The 22321-nt window shown below is 43.2% G+C and overlaps 1 protein-coding gene across 1 annotated transcript in view; it reads left to right on the plus strand.

Annotated features, from left to right (window-relative positions):
* LOC308081845 (myocyte-specific enhancer factor 2A-like) overlaps positions 1-22321 on the plus strand; it is a 78540-nt gene that overhangs the window by 49254 nt on the left and 6965 nt on the right. The window contains exons 4-6 of the mRNA XM_080423466.1: positions 11893-12027; positions 13328-13589; positions 14193-14258. Coding sequence (XP_080279592.1) covers positions 11893-12027; positions 13328-13589; positions 14193-14258 — 463 coding nt within the window. The remainder of the gene's footprint in view (positions 1-11892; positions 12028-13327; positions 13590-14192; positions 14259-22321) is intronic.

Below are 22321 nucleotides of genomic sequence, written 5' to 3' on the forward strand. Positions count from 1 at the left end.
CCGGCCTGCGCGCGCATACTGGTTCTTATCAGTGTGATGTCGTCTGTTAAGGTGTTTCCTTCATCAGGGACCCTGATGTCTACAAAGGAAAGGAACTTGTCTTGTCCTGAAATTGAACCCTCTCCAAAGAGCACCTGCTCTCAGTTTGGCATAATTATGAATCTTTTTTTTCTTCTTTACCAAATATGCTTCAACAACATGATGAAGGCAGACCGACTGACTTTACTACAGTAGGTCACATACTGTACAATACATCCAACTCACTACTAGGTCACCAGGCCATGATTCAGGCGTGACCTCCATTTGACCTTGTGGCTGCAGGAAGGGAGCAGACGCCTGGAACAGAGTCATCACTTTCACACATTGCTCTAGTCTCTTCTATACAAAAGTTCCATTCATGATTTCTTGGTACACTGATAAAGTGAGTTGCATCATCATCACCATTATGTAACTGTATAGTGACCAGATTTCTGGGATTGCCTGTAAAAAACACTACAATTGTCCCGGTTTTCAGCGCAATAAATAATCCCTGTTTTAGTGTTGATTACATGGATGTTTATCATGTTCTGCTCTGTTGAAAGGTGCAGTCAACTAGGTGTGCTAAGTGCTAAAATAATAGGCTCTATATTCACAGCAACCATATTGTCAGGATGCTGATATTGTGCATGTTGGCTCGCTGAAAACACTCCAGTGGGTCTCAAAGTGGGGTCCACAGGGACCCTCATGGTTTCTTGAGGGGGTTCCAAATGGCCCCTTACGGGTGTGTAATATGTAGAGCCTTAATTAGTATCATTGGTGAGTTGAAAATAGATTTTTAAAAAAGACATTGGCTGCATGATTTGCTGATCACCGATGTCGTCAAAAAACTCAAATAAATCACTAACATCACTTTGTACCTGCCTACTAGCAGACAAGGAGGGAGGGAGGTCTTGCGAGAGGCAGTCTTAATTTTGACAATTTTTTATTTAGTTTTAGTCATCTGAAATGTTGTAGTTTTAGTTGACTAAATATTATAATATCATATCATATCATAAATGAAAATTTGTCTAAATCTACAGTTGATTCAAATCTATTTTTGGTGGACCTTGATGGTGTCGTAATGCCTGATTTATACTTAGCGGTGTGCCGAAAATAGCCGATCTACAAGCTCGCACTGCGACGCGTTGTGAGCTTGTTCATCGGCTATTTCTGGCTAAAATGACTGGATCTCTTCTCCACTAGTCCCTCCCTAACGTTTTCATCTGGTTTTTATTTGTTGACAAAATTGTCATTATATTTAGCCATGGTTTTTAGTCATCATAGCTTAGTTTTTATTTGGACGGTTGGACAAAAGTTGACGAACATTATTAGTTTTTTTTTGTCATAGTTTTAGGCAACAAAATGAACACTGGCGAGAGGAAGGAATAGAAAAATAAAGACGAACGCGACACAGGGAGGAAGGGAAGGAGAGAAGTGTGGAGAGAGAGAGAGAGAGAGAGAGAGAGAGAGAGAGAGAGAGATGGGCAAATGAGGGCGAGGGTCATGGTGGGATTGATGAGAGAGAGAGATATATAGAGAGAGAGACAGAGCTTGGGTCTTAACCCATTAAATCCGGGAACGCATAGCTGTGTCATTTTCTATTTTTAGCTATAACCATTATTTTATACTTTGGGCTATTCAAAAATAGCAGATCTACAAGGTTGTGCCTTGCGCCGTGCTACAAGCTTGTAGATCTGCAATTTCTGTGAAAAAATCTTGAAAATTTGTGCAAATCTTTGAATATATATATATTTTTTAAAGCGAACATTTTTAACTAAAATCTTTGCTTCTGGAGGATTCTACAAATGTCTACTAAATCCTAACAGTTAAAAAAATATATAAAAAAATGTATAAATATATATGCAACATAAAATATATATTGCTATAATATATATATATTTCAAACTTTTTCATGTCAAGGACCATATGTATTTGTCTGCGGACCCCTCCCCCCATCTCAAAATATTTTGTTCCAGGGACCCCTAATAGCAGAAGGTTTAAAATGTATATATATTCAAAGATTTGCACACATTTTCAAGATTTCTCCAAAAAATAGCAGATCTACAAGGTCATAGCGCGGCACTCGTTGCCACACGATGAGCTTGTATATCTGCTATGTTTGAATATCCCAAACAAATCTAAAAAGTGACACAGATGCGTTCCCGGCCTAACTGGGTTAAAGAAGGTCAGTGGTCTTGTCGTGTGGATTGACTCCAGCTCGCCATGTGTCTGGTGGCTCATCTTACCGCTTCGTTCCTTTAAACACCAGGGATTCAAAGCCTGCGTTTGAAAGCAGGTCTTTTTAAGTGTCTCGTTGGCGCAGGGGGGATCGAAGGGTGGGGCGATGTTGGATGCTTCTCACACCGGCTCAAATGTCAGACACATGCCGCTTATACAGTGTTAAAGGGGGACATTTCACCCCCCCCCCCATTTCACCACAATACTATACTGAACTGTATGTCGTCACCAGCCTTCAGTGAATACGGCTGTAAAAGCTTTGTTTTGAATCTCAATCTACAGAAGGAAAAAAAACACGTTTCTCTGCTAAGCAAGGCAACTTTAGTCTTTTTTTGTAACCTCTGGATCACGGTTAAATAAACGAGTTGTGTAACACCATTGATATTTGTTGGCCCTAGTCCGTGTGGAGTGTGTGGGTTTGGCCAGGAACTCCTTAGACTCTATCCATGGGCCAAAGATGACTGTTATGCCTGATTTATACTTGGGTCGTGCGCCGTTTGTCGCACACCAAAAATAGTAGACCTGCAATCGCGCAACACGTCGTGTTGTGACGCATTGTGTGCTTATATATCTGACGTTTTTCGGTATGTACATTACATTACATTACATTACATTACAGTCATTTAGCAGACGCTTTTATCCAAAGCGACTTACAATAAGTGTATTCAACATAGGTAGGGAACGAAAACTACTAATCACCAGAAGTCTTTAGTGCATTATCTGCAAAAACAAGCAACCAAGAGTATACCTAGCGCCAAGGTAAAAGTGCAATATATCAGCTACCTATTTCCTTAAACAGATGAGACAAAATAGCTAAATCAAATGAGCATGAGCTAAAACAAATAAGTGAATCGACTAAACAAGATCCAATAAACAATCCAATAATCCAATAAACAATACAGCAATAGAAAACAAGCGTTCGTACAACTAGTTAACAACAAGTAGGTCAGGCAGAGAGGAAGGGTAGTGTTTCCTGAAGAGGTGAGTTTTCAGCCTGCGGCGAAATGTGGGCAGTGACTCTGCTGTCCTAACATCAGTGGGAAGTTCATTCCACCACTGTGGGGCCAGAACAGAAAAGAGTCGTGACCGTGTGGATCGGCCAGAAGGACCCTTGAGTGACGAGGCAATCAGTCGCCCCGAGGTGGCAGACCGAAGTGGTCGGGCAGGGGTGTAGGCATCGACCATAGCCCGGAGGTAGGAAGGAGCTGTTCCTTTCACTGCCCTATAGGCTAGCACCAGGGTTTTGAACTGGATGCGAGCCGCTACGGGGAGCCAGTGTAGAGAGCGGAGAAGGATGGTTGTGTGGGAGAACTTGGGGCGGTTGAACACCAGACGAGCCGCAGCTTTCTGAACAAGCTCCAGGGGTTTGATGGCAGATGCCGGAGTACCAGCAAGGAGGGAGTTGCAGTAGTCCAGGCGGGAGATGACGAGAGCCTGGATGAGCACCTGGGCTGCCTTCTCCGTGAGGAAGGGGCGAATCCTCCTGATGTTGTAGAGCAGGAATCTGCAGGACCTCGTCACTGATGCGATGTTTGCCGAGAACGTCAGTTGATCGTCCAGGGTCACACCCAGATTCTTCGCAGTCCGAGTTGAGGTCACCACAGCATTATCAATGGTGATGGCCATGTCTCGGTGCGGACAGCCCTTCCCCGGGAGGAACATCAGCTCGGTCTTGTCCAGGTTGAGCTTCAGGTGGTTTGTCGACATCCACTCCGAGATGTCAGCCAGACAAGCAGCAATGCGTGTCTCCACCTGGGTATCAGAGGGGGGGAATGAGAGGATTAGCTGGTATGTACGTACGCCACCTCCACGCGCAACTAAGTATAACTCAGGTTTTAGCCTTTTTTTTCCTCCCTCCCAGTCCCGCAAAGGTAATTGATAGAAGAAGGTAGTGTCAGTCCACACGGGCCAGTCAGGCGCCATTGATGCGCATGGGAAGGCTAAACTTGATCCGGAAGTTCAGTGAAATACATTGGAGTCACTGAGGGCCGGCTGGACCAGCTTATGAACAAACAAAGCTAAGCAGAAAACAATGTGTGATACGTCTTCTTTTATTTTCATGGGCCGAGTATTTCACCAAAGGTCGCACACGTTCAGAAACAGTGTTTGTTCTATAAGCTGCGGTTTGCCGCCCAGAGCGACGAATCTGCCGGGCTGGAATTGCTGGGTAGTGAAAATGACGTAGATGTTCGTACCTTCTTTTTATTTACCTTGAGTCCCGCCCACACCAATGCATGCTGGGATAATACTGTTCTCCTGCTCTCTTTTCTGTGACCTTGAATTAAGATGGAGTGTGTGAATAAATCCTCTTGCGGCTTTTGATGAAATGCTCCTTAAGTGTCTGGCTGGCCGGGGTCCGGTGGGTCAGTGTGTGTGTGTGTGTGTGTGTGTGTGTGTGTGGATATTCTCTCTCCTCTGGTCTCAGATGTCAGAGTGGTGTGTGGGTTTTATGGGATCAACTGCAGGAATGTTGGAGCGCAGCCACCATCAAGATGTGAGCCGTACCGCAGTGTAAAGTCTATTCTAATCTCGGTGGAGATTTCAATGTTGGCTTGGGGACAGTCAGTGTATCAAAGATGGAGTAAGCCCACCCCCCCACCACCACCACCCCCTTCAAAAGAAAATATCGACTCTGTCAGGTGGTCCAAAACTGTCACTTTTCAGAATTCAAATAAAAAAAATAGCAAAAGTAGCAGGCCGACGAGCTCAAAATGTGCCTCGTTTCGCGCCGCGTTTCGATCTGGCAGATCTGCTACTTTTGATGCGTTTGTGTGATGCTGTAGTATGATCAAGTAGGGTGTTCATTTACGAATATGGAGATAAGAGGTTTCTACTTTCTACCCGACAGCAACGATATAAAAAAAAAAAACACTACCTCATTTCCTCAACTCTCTCCCAGTTGATCTTTGTGTGTACTGTAAGGTCACTACTACCTAGGGCCTTCTTAGGAATTGAAGCTCTATATTCCATGGTTTGCACTTGTTTTTGTTTTGGTCACTCCAGTTAGTTAGATAGACTGGCCTGTAAGTGATATATGACAGGTTCAAACCCCTGTCTAATCACTGTGTCCATCAACAGCAGTGTGTCAAAGTGGTTCTGAGAAAAAACATCTCTCGTGTGTGTGTGTGTGTGTGTGTGTGTGTGTGTGTGTGTGTGTGTGTGTGTGTGTGAAGTTTGTAGAATGGTGAGGACCTTTGTGTATTTCAACTTAACGTATCCCTTCAGGTCAAAAGTCAAATCCTACCATGCTTTTATTTCCTCTTCTGTCTCCCCTACACTGTCTCCCTCTCATCTTTCCTACTGTCTGTCTCTCCTACACTGTCTCCCTCTCAGCTGTCCTACTGTATGTCTCCCCTACACTGTCTCCCTCTCAGCTGTCCTACTGTATGTCTCCCCTACACTGTCTCCCTCTCAGCTGTCCTACTGTCTGTCTCACCTACACTGTCTCCCTCTCAGCTGTCCTACTGTCTGTCTCACCTACACTGTCTCCCTCTCAGCTGTCCTACTGTCTGTCTCCCCTACACTGTCTCCCTCTCAGCTGTCCTACTGTCTGTCTCTCCTACACTGTCTCCCTCTCAGATGTCCCACTGTCTTTCTCCCCTACACTGTATCCCTCTCAGCTGTCCTACTGTCTGTCTCTCCTACACTGTCTCCCTCTCAGCTCTCCTACTGTCTTTCTCCCCTACACTGTCTCCCTCTCAGCTGTCCTTCTGTCTGTCTCCCCTACCCTGTATCCCTCTCAGCTGTCCTACTGTCTGTCTCTCCTACCCTGTATCCCTCTCAGCTGTCCTTCTGTCTGTCTCCCCTACCCTGTATCCCTCTCAGCTGTCCTTCTGTCTGTCTCCCCTACCCTGTATCCCTCTCAGCTGTCCTACTGTCTGTCTCTCCTACACTGTATCCCTCTCAGCTCTCCTACTGTCTGTCTCAATATAGAAACAAATGCAGAGGGGAGTTGGTGTGGTGTGGTGGGGTGAGGAGGTCGGGAACCGTTCCACATTTTTGTTATGAGCTGTTCTATCAGTGCCGGAGCTGAGTGCCAGAACTCCACATGTTGTTTTGTGCACTGCAGTGTTGGGTTGCAGTGTGTATAACCCTTTTCTCTCGTCATTACAGATGCCATTCGTCTTCTTCTGACTCGATGTGTAGTCTGAGCATAGCTGAGGTGATTGTACCTTGGAAAGGCCAAGCGCTGTTATTGCTGAAACTCGACGCCTCGACAGGCCCAATCACTGTCTTATTATGATGACACAAGCAATCGCTCCGTCGGTTTAAACTGAATAACAGTCTCTGGACCGTTTGACCCCTTTTCACAGAATATTTTTTGGAGAACGAATCTTATTATTTTGGCACCTTCTACTCTGTCTCCGTCTCACGAGAAGCTTTGAGACGGAGACAGACGGCAGGAAGGCTGGGAGAGGAGACACTGTAGTGGAGTGTAGCCACAGGCCAGTAGACGCTGGTGGGATCTGATCTGAACTACATCAGTTAAAGGCAGAGGTTTACAAGCTCTGGGGTACTGTGAGACAAGTCCAAGTGTGTGAGACAAGTCCAAGTCTGTGAGACAAGTCCAAGTGTGTGAGACAAGTTCAAGTGTTGGGGTTTCGTAATTTTATGTATTCTTATTGCATTATATTGTATGTATAACTATACGAAAATGTATGAATATGTTTTGGGTTATTGTGTCCGCCAGGCCGAAAGGCATGGCCGAGACTATGTTTTGCACCCTGTCCGCCCGTCCGTCCGTCTGTCCGCGAGCAGCTAATCTCCAGCACCGGTGGCCCAGTCGCTGCGAAACTGTGCACACACACTCCCTGGATGCCAAAGCCAAACCTCTGCCCCGAATTCTTCAGATTGGCCTGTTATAGCGCCACCAGGAGGCCCATTTTTGTAAAGAAATATATATATATTACTCCTACAGATTTTGTCCAAACATCACGCAAATCGGTACACAGTATCTCTATAGTCATGTGATCAACACGGATCTGTCCGATTTTCCATATTCCATCCTGATTGGCTAAGATTGGCTTCCAAAGTTTGCAGGTTTGGTTCGTTTTGAACAAAATGCCTCAAATCATGTACACAGCGTGCGATTTCCGTGAAATTTTGCACGCACATTCCCACTAGGCCGAGCCATCCTTTTCACATTGGCCTGTTGGACTCTAATTTAGCTAAACACATTTTTGGAACAAAATGCCTCAAATCATGAATGCAGTGTCCGATTGCCGTGAAAGGCCTAAGAAAAAATTGCACCATTTTCACATTGGCCTATTATAGCACCACCAGGAGGCCACAATAACCTACCTGACCTGGCGGAGACTTGTGCTCCGAGGAGCACTTTTTCTAGTTAATATATCAGTCAGTACCTAGCAAACTTAGCTTGTAGATCAGTTATTGTAAAATAATGGTTCTCAAACTCTTTTTTAATTTCAAGGACCTAACTCTGAGAGTGTACAAATGGACAGACCTGTAACTCCTCAAGGACCCCAGTTTGAGAAATGATTTGTCATCAGTGCTTTACAAAGGGAAAGACAACTGCAGATGCTTTGTCCCGTCTCGCCTGTCGCCAACATGACCCTGAATGTTGCCACTAAACTCCACAGTAAAAACCCCTCAGATGTTTTCATAGTGAAGTTGTCTCAAAGCTCAGGAGAGCGTATCCATTTACACGGCTATAGGCAAATGCAGCGTGTTTTGCAAATGGACCCGAGAAACCACATAATGTAGAAATGACAAAGACAAACTGTCACTGTCCCACCATGCTCAGTGCTAGTTGAAACACTGTATTCAACATGTGATTTTTAATGTAATTATATCTTATTTAGTTGCATTGTTAATTTGTTGTTTTAATTTTTTTTTCAATTAATTAATTATTTTATTTTCCTTTTAGTTTTATATAAAAGCCCTTTACATAGACTCACCCACACATAAGTAGGCCTACTTAAAATAATCAGACGACTTGTCTTTGTCTTGTCTCAGAGAACTGGGTTTTCTTCTAAGCGATCCCCTTCACACTCTGCAGTGCAGAGACTGTTGTCTCTCATTGTGAGAGGAATGTACACATTCAATTCAAGTCCATGGCTTTTTTCGAGTAGCCTAATGTTATGCAAAGCAGCCAGGTAGACGCTATTGAGAACGGCTCGCCGCTGACGGCGCGAACCTTGAGAGGCTATTGTTTAAACTTTAAGGTGTTAAGACCGCAGCTGACGGTGCGTGCTCGCGCGTGCATGTGGAGCTCCCAGCCCCCCAGCCAGCGCCAGAACTAAGTCGCCGACCCCCCATAGCACCCCCTACAGCTCATCCCTGCACACACACACACACACACACACACACACACACACACACACACACACACACACACACACACACACACACACACACACACACACACACACACACACACACACAGCCAACAGGAGAATGCAATGCTAATACGGTATGCTACCAACTCTTTTGGTGTGTGTATACCATGGGTTCCCAAAGCTTGTGGGTCTCCCCCGGGACCCAAACTATAGTGGAAATAGAAGATACAAGCTCTCAATGCTTCGCGATGCATCATGAGCTTGTAGATCTGCTATTTTCACTACTTCATAAAAGGTCATTTTAATTTGTTTTAAATGTATGACAATTTTTTTATTTGAAAATCTTTTTAAATAATAATAATTAAAAACATTTATGAAACTTAGGAAATTAAAAATAAAGAGCTATCCATCAAAATGGGTCCGCGACCAAATAATGGGTCCCGAGAGTCCCGACCCAGTGTTTGGGAAACACTATGTTTATTAGATAGTTGTTATAAGTAAATAAATAAATTATACACTATATAGTACACACTACACTAGTCAGTGTATATTAGAAACTTACAGTATGTATACTGTATGTTACATAGTTATTATAGTTAGTGAACTACATATAGTGATGAAGACCCCTTCCCTATCGCGTCTGGGTCTTATCACCCTGTCGGGGTTTATTCCTCAATAATGACCTGCTCCCCATTGATTATCCCTTATTGAGTGTACCTTACAGGTTTTTATTATTATTACATTATAGTTAGTGTACAGTGTTAGTAGTTAGTGTATACTCTACATAGTTATTATGTAAGTTCACTATATTGTGTGTGTGTGTGTGTGTGTGTGTGTGTGTGTGTGTGTGTGTGTGTGTGTGTGTGTGTGTGTGTGTGTGTGTGTGTGTGTGTGTGTGTGTGTGTGTGTGTGTGTGTGTGTGTGTGTGTGTGTGTGTGTGTGTGTGTGTGTGTGTGTGTGTGTGTGTGTGTGTGTGTGTGTGTGTGTGTGTGTGTGTGTGTGTGTGTGTGTGTGTGTGTGTGTGTGTGTGTGGGAAGGAAGGTCCAGCAGCTGTAATGTTATTGTCAGCAGTTTGAACGTTACATTAACAGCTTACATAAACACTAAGACACTGACTCACCAAGAACCATCCATTTTTAATGGTCATGATGAAGCTCTGCTGCCATGGGAGTGGGGGGGAGAGGAGAGGAGAGGGGAGGGAGGCTGATAGAGCGATAAAGCCAGTGAGGGAGCGTTGGTGAGAGACAGAGTTTTAAAAGCTCATAGACCATGGCAAGAGTTTAGATTTCACATCAACAACAATCACAGTTGTTTGCATTTCTACAGAACATGCCCGACACTAATGTTCTGAAAAGTACTTGGTCAGGAGATAAACGTCAAAGCTAGCTTTTCTTGGTTTTACTGCACAGGCAGATAGGATTTTGAGGATTTTGAGGATGAAAAACGTAATTGAAAAAACACGGCCCCTTTCACGTATTTGAAGGACAATAATATCCGTGCTATGGATGGAATTTAGGTTTTATCTGTTCATTGTCATTATTATTAGCACAGTAAAAGTGTTTCACAGACAGTCACACACAATGACAATCTTCTGTCACAAAAACATATTGTGAAATGTTTCCACTCTGTGAGGTGATGTCACTGAGCAACCCATACACTTACTATCCCTCTCTGTTGGATGTGTGATATTTATGTATGGAATGATGTGACTTTGAGACAGAATGTGTGTGTGTGTGTGTGTGTGTAATCTCTTTGTTAAGTCCTTTACACTGTGTGTATCTGTTTGTGGAATTAGCAGTGTGTGTGTGTGTGTGTGTGTGTGTGTGTGTGTGTATCTTCTAACCATGTTGTATATTAAACACAGTGTGTTGTCTGTTGTTAACGTCATACAGACTCCAGGTTAAACTCTGTTATTAACAATGTTTCAGTATTATTATCACTGAATCATTCAACTTGGCTTTCATGTTTTTTTTGGGCGGTGTAGCCGCCCCTATAAGTGGGGTTGGGACACCTCATTAGTATTAGTTTCCTGCACTGTGATTGGCCCATTAGTAGACCCCTAGCTGTACTGTGATTGGCTGACTCTATTGGCTGACTCTATTCAGCACTGTGATTGGCTAGCGAGACACATGATGACATTAATAACCTATAAATAGGATTATGGACTTCCAAAAATCCATTTTTTTGGGAAGTGAGCTTCCATCACTATGATGACCACTGTGATGACCACACCGCCCACTTCACACTGGGTGTGATTTTTGGGCGGTGAAACCGCCCCTATATGTGAGGTTTGGACAGGGGGTCCCATTGCACCCCCCCAACCCTGCGCTGTGATTGGCCACCATTGTACCCCCCTAACCCTGCACCGTGATTGGCCAATCACAGTCTATTCAGGACTGTGATTGGCTAGTGAAACATGACACATGTGCATAGCCCTATAAATAGGACTATGCACTTAAAAAAAACACATTTATGTTTTTTTTAAAGTTAGGGGTGTGCAATGGTTGGTCCACAATATTACTTTTCTTTAAGTGAACTTCCATCACTGTGATGACCACTGTGACCACACCGCCCACTTCACACTGGGTGTGATTTTTTTCTTTCTATTTTCACTTCTGCAAATTAAGCTAAACTTAGTCAGTCATTTCTGTGTTGGGTTGTGAGTGACTAGCCAGCCATGTATGATTGTGTAATAAATGACCGTAATGGACATACAGTTTGAGCTGCTGTTGGGACCAAAGCTGTCCATTGTCGTGTATGCTGCACACTGGGTGTTTAGTTAGTCTTTAGAAACTAAATTGTGTGTGTGTGTGTGTGTTTGACGTTTTTAACTTTCATTTTTCTGAAAGTCAAAAGGGTAGGGTTAGGTTTAGGGTAATAATTGCGTAATAAGCAAAAAAAAAATTGTATTATCTATTACCGTAATGTTACCACAACATTGACTGAAATAAACTAAACTAAACTAAACTAAACTAAACTAAACTAAAGTTCTTAGTCGAACACGACTGATTTTAGTCATTTGTAGTATGCAGTTTGCAGAACAGCAGGAACAATATTACTAAAACATAATTTTACATAAATTATTGTGTTACTTGTTTAGCAAATGGTGCTAGTGTGTGGGGGGGCTCCGTTCACACTGTTTCACAAATCGCACATTAGGACTTGGCCATGCAAAATGTTTGGCCTCTGTTTTTGTTTTCGTATCACGCCTCTTCTCTCACAGACAGGTTGTGTTGGCAGGACATGTGTTGTGAGGCTCGTAAAGCTAAACTGTATCAATATGCTCTTAATTGCCTTCCCCTCTAATTAGCGTCATCACCCGCTCTCTGTGTTGCAGGCGCTGAATAAGAAGGAGCACCGCGGCTGTGAGAGTCCAGACAGCGAGACCACCTACGCCCTCACCCCCCACACCGAGGAGAAGTACAAGAAGATCAACGAGGACTTTGACAACATGATGAGGAACCATAAGCTTGTAAGCAGTGCTGTTATGAATGTTATGTTATTAACCCATTAAGACCGGGACGCATGTCTGTGTCATTTTATAGATTTATTTGGGCTATTCAAAAATAGCAGATCTACAAGCTCGTAGCGCGGCACCGAGTGCCACGCTACGAGCTTGTAGATCTGCTATTTTTTTTTTTGCAAATCTTTGAATATATATATATATGTTTTTTAAAGCGAACATTAGTAACTCAAATCTTTGCTTCTGGGGGGGTCCCTGGAAGTTGGAACAACATATTTTGAAATGGGGGTCCTTGACATGAAGAAGTTTGAGAACCACTGATTATAGCAACATATATATATTTTTAAAACCTGTTAGGATTTAGAAGACATTTGCAGAATCCCCAGAAGCAAAGATTTGAGTTACAAATGTTTGCTTTAAAAAATATATATATTCAAAGATTTGCACACATTTTCACGATCTTTCCAAAAATTGCAGATCTACAAGCTGCTATGAGCTTGTTTATCTGCTATTTTTGAATAGCCAAAGAAATCTGAAAATGACACAGATGCTTTCCCGGTCTTAATGGGTTAGAGCTGCACTATGAAAAGTGGAAAAACTTGAAAAACTTCCTGTTCTACCCCGGATTTGAACCCGCTGGGTCTCCTGTGCAAGTGCTGCTGAAAGTGCTTTTCTTTTTTCTCACCACTGAGCTAAGAGAGCCTACCTGGAAAAAAAAGTGCTATTTTAAGTGGTCCCATAGTGTACTTTCATAGTGCTTCAAAGTACGTCCACAGTGTGGTGGTTGGAGAGAGTCAACCATGAGGATGGAGTCTCCGGTTTGATTCCAGTTCGGGGACCTGTGTTGCAGTTCGTCCCTGATCTGCCCCTTGCTTTTCTGACTCTCTCTATATTGTCATGTTTACAATGAATATATATGAAGGAAGGAAGGATGGATAGATTCTTTTTTTATAAAAAATGTTTTTATCCCACGATTTTGTAACCCTTTTTTCACCCGGTGCCAACTATCTAAGTGATCCTGGGCGCTACACTCACCCCGCCAGCCTAGGGAGCCCAGGGCCGAGCTCATGCCTCCTTCAAGATAGATTCTGTAGATAGTAGGGATGGGCATTTGGAAAACGTTTAACCTTTGGACTGTGGGGTGGTTAATCGCTAAGTATCATAAAATCTTATGTTACTTAGTCAACTAAAGCTAAAACATTTCAGATGACTAAAATATGACTAAAACTAAATGGAATTTATTCAAAAGACTTTGACCAATACTAAATAAAGAATGTGCTCTCAAAATGAACACTGTCTCCCTCCCCAGCCTACAGGCATGTCCCAGCAGCAGCAGCAGAGCTACATGCATCCACCTCCACCCAACTCCTCCAGCCTGGCCTACACCCACCACCCAGGGACAGGTGGAGGAGGAGGAGGAGATAGAGGGTCCTCCCAGTCCCAGGGCCTGGCCGTGGGCCCGGGACCCCTCAGTGACGGCGGTGGGCTCCTGTCCAGTCAGCATGGAGCGGGACACCTGCACAGGAACATGGCATCGCCCAGTCACCGACCGCCTAGCGCTGGGAACACCGGTACGTCTGTCTGTGTGTGTGTGTGTGTGTGTGTGTGTGTGCCTGTTTAAGTGTAGTGTTTATGCTGTTAAAGTTACAATGATATTTCATATCATCATCAATAGTAAAGCACCGGTCAATAATCTTACACACAACACGATGTGCAGTCAGTCATGCATTAAGACTATTCTTGGTATAAAGCTTTGAAAGATACAGTAGCGCACACACACACACACACACACACACACACACAGCGGTCCCAGATGGAGTCAGTGAGTGTGTGGTGAACATGGTATGGTTGATTTGAACCCAGCAGGACGCACAGCTTCTGTACTCAGCAGGGCACCAGCTAGACAGAACACTCTCTGTGTGTGTGTGTGTGTGTGTGTGTGTGTGTGTGTGTGTGTGTGTGTGTGTGTGTGTGTGTGTGTGTGTGTGTGTGTGTGTGTGTGTGTGTGTGTGTGTGTGTGTGTGTGTGTGTGTGTGTGTGTGTGTGTGTGTGTGTGTGTGTGTGTGTGTGTGTGTGTAGGGGGGATAACCTGCAGATGGCTAATTTCTGTCTGTCTATCTTTTTGTTGTATGCCTCTGTCTATCTCACTGTGTGTGTGTCTGTCTGTCTGTCAGGTGTCCTCCACGGTGGTTCTGATCTTCCAAACGGGTCTGGTGGTCAAGGCGGTGTCAGTCCACTGGGTGAGTATCTCACCTGCTCACATAAAGACAATTAAAACACTCAAAACCAGGGGTCTATACATGGTCCCCTCCCCCCCTTTGTCTTTGGGGAAAATAGCAGATCTACAAGCTAACAACACCACGTGTTGCGTTGGTGAGTTTGTGGATCGAGCTATGTGTGTTCCGCTGAATGTTCACCTATTGTCACTGAATGATCGCCTCTGAACTCAGTCCCTGCCTAGGACGTAAAAAACGTAATTTTTTCCAATTACCAAACCTGCCTAGGACGTAAAAAAACATAATTTTGAAAAATATTTTTTTAAAACAAGATCTCACGTTCCTTCATCACTCGCCACGACACATTTCATTGTAGCACACCCGGATACGGATATACGTCAAATCGAAGATTTTCGTTTCCGTCCGCTTCCTGTTTAGGTCCCGCCTTCCCGTCCCGTCTTTTCTCGGCTTTGCATTTCTCCGCCGTGGAATGCTGTTTAGCGACGCTGTTTTGAAACTGCTACTACTGCAAAATGGAATGTCGCCGATTGAAAATTTCTTCTCTGGGCCACTCACACAACTACCCTGTGTGTCTACAAACAGTTGAACACGCGATCATAAGGGATTTAGCGAGGTCTGTGGCGAGGTGGAAAAAGTAAGTGAGTTTTCCGTTTACATAGCGAAACATGGGGTTTTTGCACTGGGCTGGAGGAGAGAGACTCCGCCCCGATCGGAATGTTTGTTGTTTGAGCGGCGTGCACGACTCGCCTGTGTGTTTAGAAACAATTGCACTTGCGATCATAATGAAAAAAAAATTGAATTTTTTAAAGTTATAAAAAACACTAAATCGCTGGCAGTGGGCAAACACAGCCAGAAATAAGTCTGGCAGGGAATGAGTTAAGACACGCCCAGAATAGGGACTCTAGGGTTCATATGGTTGAGACACACACACACACACACACACACACACACACACACACACACACACACACACACACACACACACACACAGTAAGTGCATTTTGAGAGAGAACATTTTATGCTCCTCTTGGTAAATAAATAAATGAACATTGCATTCATACTGTATACTGTAAAGCCCTTATCCAGAGAGCTTTACATTCATACAGTCACAGACAGACAGACAGACAGACAGACAGACAGACACCTGCTCCTCGAGAGGGGAGCAGCTATGGGGTTTCAATGTCTTGCTCAAGGACGCTTCGACCGACACAGGAGCTGGGGATTGAACCAGGAGCCTTCCTGAGCCACTGCTGTCCTTTTGGAAAATGTTTGGCTAAATAATACTATCGTCTCTGTCGGGGTGGAAACCTCATACGTTAAAAACTGTTACTTTTCAGTATTCAAATTCAAAAATTGCTATAGTAGCAGATCTACAAGCTCAAGATGTTAAGCTTCGTGCCACGTTTCGAGCTAGCAGATCTGCTACTTTTTGATTATTTTGTGTGACGCTGTGGTATGATGATGAAGTAGGGGCGTTCATTTACGAAAAAACACCAAAAGTTAGAATATGGATATAAGAGCTTTCTGCCTGACAGAAGCAATATGATATCCATGCAGAGGGGCTGTCACGTTTTATTTTGTGCGACAAAGGAAAAAACCCTAGAAGTTAAAAAGCCTTTATTCAGATGGCTATTTCACCATTGAAAAGAATGAAAAAATGTGAAGGGGATATTTCATTTCATAATTGTTTTAATTGAAGGTGGAGTTGAGTACTTTATATAAGTTCTGAGAGGTTGCTGTGCTCGCCGCTCGCTTGCGTTTTGAGTGTCACTCGTTGCCTTTCGTGAGAATCAACCTCGTCCAGGTGGCTGCCAACAGATGTATCGTTTCAAAAACAATCGTATGCGGTTTAGGTGAAGGAAGGAAAAGCAAGTGTGAGAAACAGGAAGTAGAATTGCCTGTAGGGGTCTTTTAGGTTGTTCTATATGCGCCGTTTGATCCATGGCAACAAACCCACTAGGCCGCGTGCGGAGAGTCTGCGGACCCTTCAGAATGTACTGCTATTTAATTTTTAAACGCATATCTGTGAATTATAGATGCTTTTTGCACTTGAAGATACATACTGGCAGTAGCAGGAGATATTGTCCAGAGAGAGAGAGAGAGAGAGAGAGAGAGAGAGAGGGAGGGGGGGTGCAGAGCAAGAGAGGGGGGTGCAGAGCGAGAGAGGGGGGAGCAGACAGAGAGAGAGAGAGAGAGAGAGAGGGGGAGAGAGAGAGAGCACTGAGAGAAAGTACAGCAGATGCCATATAAGTGTTAGAAACATAGACACAAGCTCAAACAGGGCTCTCACCATTTAGAAATTTAACTTGACCATTAATTGTCATACAAATAATTGTGCGGGGCAGTTATGACAAACACTTAAATACACAACGAAATGACGACAATGACCGATACCAATAATCTAAATGAATAAAGGATTATGGCCACAATGTGCCATATTTTATATTTTATACTCAAATATGTGTTACACAATAGTGGGAATGGCAGATCTGCAAGCTCACAACGTGTTTGCAGATCTGCTATTTCCACTATTTTGGAAAATGTGTTCAAAATGTATGAACCAAACATGGAAACGATTATGACGATTATGCAAAAATAAATGCGATTATCTCAAATAATTGCGATTGGGCAACTATGTAATAATTGTGACAGGCCTATTTTCAACACAGAATATCTATGGATGGTGTATCTCCCTCCCGTCATACTGGTATGTCGTTGCAGAAACTGCAGAAATCTCCATATTGTGTTTATTATTGTATATAACGTGTTTTTTCTTAATTCCAAATTGATTTTATGCTACCAGTGTCACAAAAATGCATCAAAACTAGCAGAACCACAAGCTCGAAACACAGCAGCGAAGCGATAGCGACGTTTCGAGCTTGTGGATTTGCGACTTTTGATACTTTTGAATTTGAATCCTGAAAAGTAACAGTTTTGGACGTAATGATGTTTCCACCCGACAGAGACGATGTATTCCTTGGAACTATTCTTGAAACTATCATTCTGCACACAGGCTCATGTTAAAAGTCCCACAAAAAAAATATGAAAGCGTTGAGCGTGTCAGGCTGCTGGATAGCACATCGCGTACAGTGCATCGGTTACTGGTGGCCACATGTACCTCTGCAGGTTGGGTCGAGTCCCACCTGCAATCTCCCGACACCCACCATTTTTGAACATTAGAAAAACAAAACCCTTACATTGCGTTTGTGACTATGAATAGAACTCTCTGGCAGAGAGAGAGAGAGAGAGAGAGAGAGAGGAGACGAGAGAGAGAGAGAGAGAGAGAGAGAGAGAGAGAGCGAGAGAGAGAGAAGAGAGAGAGAGAAGAGAGAGAGAGGAGAGAGAGAGAGAGAGAGAGAGAGAGAGAGAGAGAGAGAGAGAGAGAGAGAGAGAGAGAGAGAGAGAGAGAGAGGAGAGAGAGAGAGAGAGAGAGAGAGAGAGAGAGAGAGAGAGAGAGAGAGAGAGAAGGAGAGAGATGAGAGAGAGAGAGAGAGAGAGAGAGAGGAGAGAGAGAGAGGTGTTTCCAGGTAAACCGCCCACAGTGAGTGTATCCTGGGTGTATATATTCTAGTGCCCCAGGGGCATTGTGGGGGCTGGAGTTTTTAGTGCTGTGTCGGTCTGACACAGACAGGGATGAGAGGAGCCTGTCAGCTTAGCTCCTGTCTGACACGGAGGGAGGGAGGGAGGGAGGGAGGGAGGAGAAGAAGAGGAGAGCCAAGGAGGCGGGAGGAAATAGGAGAGCAGGAGAGGATAGGAGCACAGGGGAGTGTGGTAGGAAATGGAAAGGAGAGAAGAGGACACAGGATAAGAGACCGCGTGTGTGTGTGTGTGTGTGCGTGTACTTGTGAGGACAAACAAATTGCCACTTGGCCTTGTAGATCGACAATTTTTGGCCTTAGGCGTTAGACCTATGGTTAAAATGTACAATTAAAAATGGCGTTTATAAAAATCACTGTATTAAAATATTGATGTCCTCACAAGTATAGTAATACAAACGTGTATGTGCGCGCGTGCGTGCGTGCGTGCGCCTTTGGCTCTTCCACATTGTGACATCATCAATCTGGCTTTGACTGAGTGCCCACTCCTGACATTGAGCAGATGCTCTTATCCAGAGCGGCTTACAGTACAAAGTGCCAGATCAGGGTTAAATGGCATGAAACATAGTCGACAAATTGATGGGGTAATTAAGCGGTCAAGTCAATAGAGTGCGGATAAAGGAGTAGTTCACCCCCCAAAAAACGTATTTTCTATCAATTACACACCCCATGAAGCCTTGAATTCATGGATATTTCAGTTTTTGTCGCATTCTTCAGACAATAATTTGATGACCGGCGGTCATCAAATTAAGTACATTTACCAAGTACTGTACTTAAGTACACTATTTTTTTTTAAAGATATTTTTATGCCTTTATTTGACAGGACAGTAGGCTGACAGGAAATGGGGAGAGAGATGGGGGAGTGACACACAGTAAAGGCCGTCGGGATCTGGAGTTGAACCCGCGGACACGCTGTACGACTGGATTATCAGCCTATGTGGTGTGCGCTTGGACCGCTAGGCCAGCAGGCGCTCCCTTAACCCATTAACTCTTTCATTGCCACACTTATTTCAGACTGTGTTGTCCCAGTGCCACGAAAAAGGTGCATTTTTCCTCCGTTTGTTTTTTAACATTGAGAGTTGAATGGAGCAGCATTTTTTTGGATAGCGTTATCTCCTAGTTCCTTTGAGATAAACAAAAACTGATAGCCATTGAGCCATCGGACGGAAATATTTTGGGGGTCCGCGGGCCAAATACATATAATTTTGGGGGTCCTTGACATGAAAAAAGATTGAGCACCACTGATATAGAAACATACGTTTTTCAGAAAACTGTTGATATTTAGGAGACATGTAGAATCGGCTTCAGGTCTCAATGGGTTAATACACTTTTGAGGATTTTTGGGCGGTGAAACCGCCCCTATAAGTGAGATTTGGAAAAATGTACAAATACTTTGGCCAGTGAAACCGGCCCTGAAAGTGAAGTTTGGAAATTAGTAGAATTATCCTGCGCTGTGATTGGCCAATCACAATCTATTCAGGACTGTGATTGGCCAGTGTCACATGACACATGTGCATAGCCCTATATAAGCAACCATAACTCGAAAAAAACCAAAACTTGGTTTTTTTCGAGTTATGGTTTCGTCCATCATAAAGAGTGTTTCAATAAATGTATTTATCTTTTGTACATGATTGGTTGACTCCATTCAGTATTGTGATTAGCTAGCAAGACACCGCCCACTTCACACAGGGTGTGTTTTTTTTTTACTTTACTGGAGTATTTCCAATTGTCTATACTTTCTTCTTCTTATGCCTTTCATTGAGGCATTTTGTTCCAAAAATGAGTTTAGCAAAAATCGACCTGCTGGTGGCGCTATAACAGGCTAAATTGAAACGGGTGGCATTTCTTCCTCGGACTAGTGGGAATGTGCATGCAAAGTTTCACAGAAATCGCATGCTGCGTTCATGGACCAATCCTGCAAACTTCGGAAGCCAATCGTAGCCAATCAGGATGGAATATGAATAATCGGACTGATCCGTCTTGATCACATGACTATAGAGACTATCACATGACTATAGAGATACTGTGTACCGAAATCTGTAGGAGTAATATATATATATAGTATATATATTATAATATATATATATATATATATATATATATATATATATTATATATATATATATAGTATATTATATATATATATATATTATATATATATATATATATATATATATATATATATATATATATATATATATATTATATATTTTTTAGCAAATATCGACCTCCTGGTGGCGTTATAACAGGCCAATCTGAAACATTAGGGGCAGAGGTTCTGCTCTTGTGCCCAGGGAGTGTGCGTGCACAGTTTCACTGCAATCGGGCCAACGGTGCCGGAGATTAGCTGCTGACACACGGGCGGACGGACAGACAGGGGTGCAAAACATAGTCTCTGCCACGCCTTCGGCCTGGCGGAGACAAAAAGTAATTTTTTGGGTGAACTACTCCTCATGCCGAACATGAACAACTAACAAATAGGCAACAAGGAATGAGTTGCAGGGTAGATTCAAGAGGTGAGACTTCAGACTGGAGGAGAATGGGGGAGTGAGTCCTGCAGGTCAGAGGTCATTCATAGGTCATTCCACAGCTTGTGAGACAGGATGGAGAAGGGGTCCAGGTGGCTCCGAGCGTTGGCCAGAGTGTCGTGCAGCGTTGCCAGATTTTGCAAACAACAAGCAGGCCAGGTCTATGAAAACAAGCCCAAAAGTTTTACCACTTAACATTGGCTATTTGAAAATAGCCAGATCTACAAACGCAAATATTGAGAAAATATTGAATATTTTATTTTTTTTCAGATGGGGGTCCGTGGATAATTAACAATTACAACGTATCAGCGCATTCATCCAAATATAATTTGCACCATCAGGGACACGGAGCATTAAACAGAAGCACAATTTTAATGTCATGTAATAATGGGGCAATAACGTACTAAATTCTTATCTGGTCTTGACCAGTATACAGTACACACCACTTTTAAATTGCACAATCATTAACATTGCTCTGAAATTTAGTGTACGAAACAGGAAAAAAACCAAAACAAAAGATGCGAAACGAACGAAAAGAACAAAACATACTTAGTTCATGTACAATGTACAATGAACTATACTATGTACATTGTACATAGTATGTCCTCAAGACTCTTAGCCAAAAAACACTCCCTAAAAATGGGCGTACATCACCTGCAGAGTGTGTGAAGATGACGTACTCACCTTCTCACACCAGGTTTCCTTTTCATAAATACCGATATTTGCGCAGATTTGTGCTCGGCATCATTTTTGATTATACAGCCTTCATACATACATACATACAGTGCGGCCCCAGGCGTGTGGCAAGCATTCTGGTTAAGTCGTAAGGGGCGTTGAGAGAGAATGCAGGCAGACAAGCAGCAAGGAGGAGGAATTGTATGGGTAGTCAAGATGATTTGAGGCTTGGATAAGGAGCTGGGCATACACATACAGTACTACCTTGGTGAGAAAGGGTCTGATCCAGTTGGATGTTGTGTACTAGTGCAAGATACAAACCTACCGGATTGAGTTATAGGTTCTTGGCAGTTTGAGCAAGAGTCACTGGGGTGTGTTGTTGTCGATGGAAATGGAAAGATCCTGCAGGGGCCAAAGATTTATCCAGGGTCGAGGAGAAGCTTCAGTCTTTGTCTGTGTTGAGCCTGAGGCGGGTGGGAAGACGTCCACTGTGTGAGGTGGTGGGAATTGTGCAGTGTTGATTTTCGTCGACTAAAACTAAGACGAAAAATGCTCGTCGACTACCTTTTTCACTGACGAAAACTAAATAAAAACTAAAGTACGTCTACGATGACTAAAACTAAGACTAAATATATTGACAATTTTGTCAACAAATTAAAACTAGATGTTAGGGAGGGACTAGTGGAGAAGAGCTCCGGTAGAACTAAAAGGACAAGTGATTTTATGTTTTGTTGCGCTCTGAAAATAGCAGATCTACAAGCACAAGCTCACAACGCGTTGCGCTGCGACGCGTTGTGAGCTTGTAGATTGGCTATTTTCAGTATGCAACCAAGTGTAAAATCAGCCATTACGACGCCATCAAGGCACCGCCAAAAATACATTTTTTGTCGACTAAATCAACTGGAGATTTAGTCGACTATAATCTTATGCTATTTAGTCGACTTGAAACTACTACACTAAAACTAAAACAATTTCAGATGACTAAAATATGACTAGAGCTAAATGGGATTTTATTCAAAAGACTATGATTAAAACTAAATCAAAATTTGCTGTCAAAATCAACACTGGAATTGTGTTAAAAATGTGTTCTAAAATAGCAGATCTGCTCTTTTTGAATATCCAACATGGATAAAGCTACTTTTGCTGGGACCCCCCCAACAAGGAACCCTGTGGAACCAATGGCCTAGATAGATAGATAGATAGAAAGATAGATAGATAGATAGATAGACAGACAGACAGACAGATAGATAGATAGATAGAGTTAAAA

This window comes from Gymnoscopelus braueri (assembly GCF_963280865.1).
Source record: "Gymnoscopelus braueri genome assembly, chromosome: 1".
NCBI lineage: Eukaryota > Metazoa > Chordata > Actinopteri > Myctophiformes > Myctophidae > Gymnoscopelus > Gymnoscopelus braueri.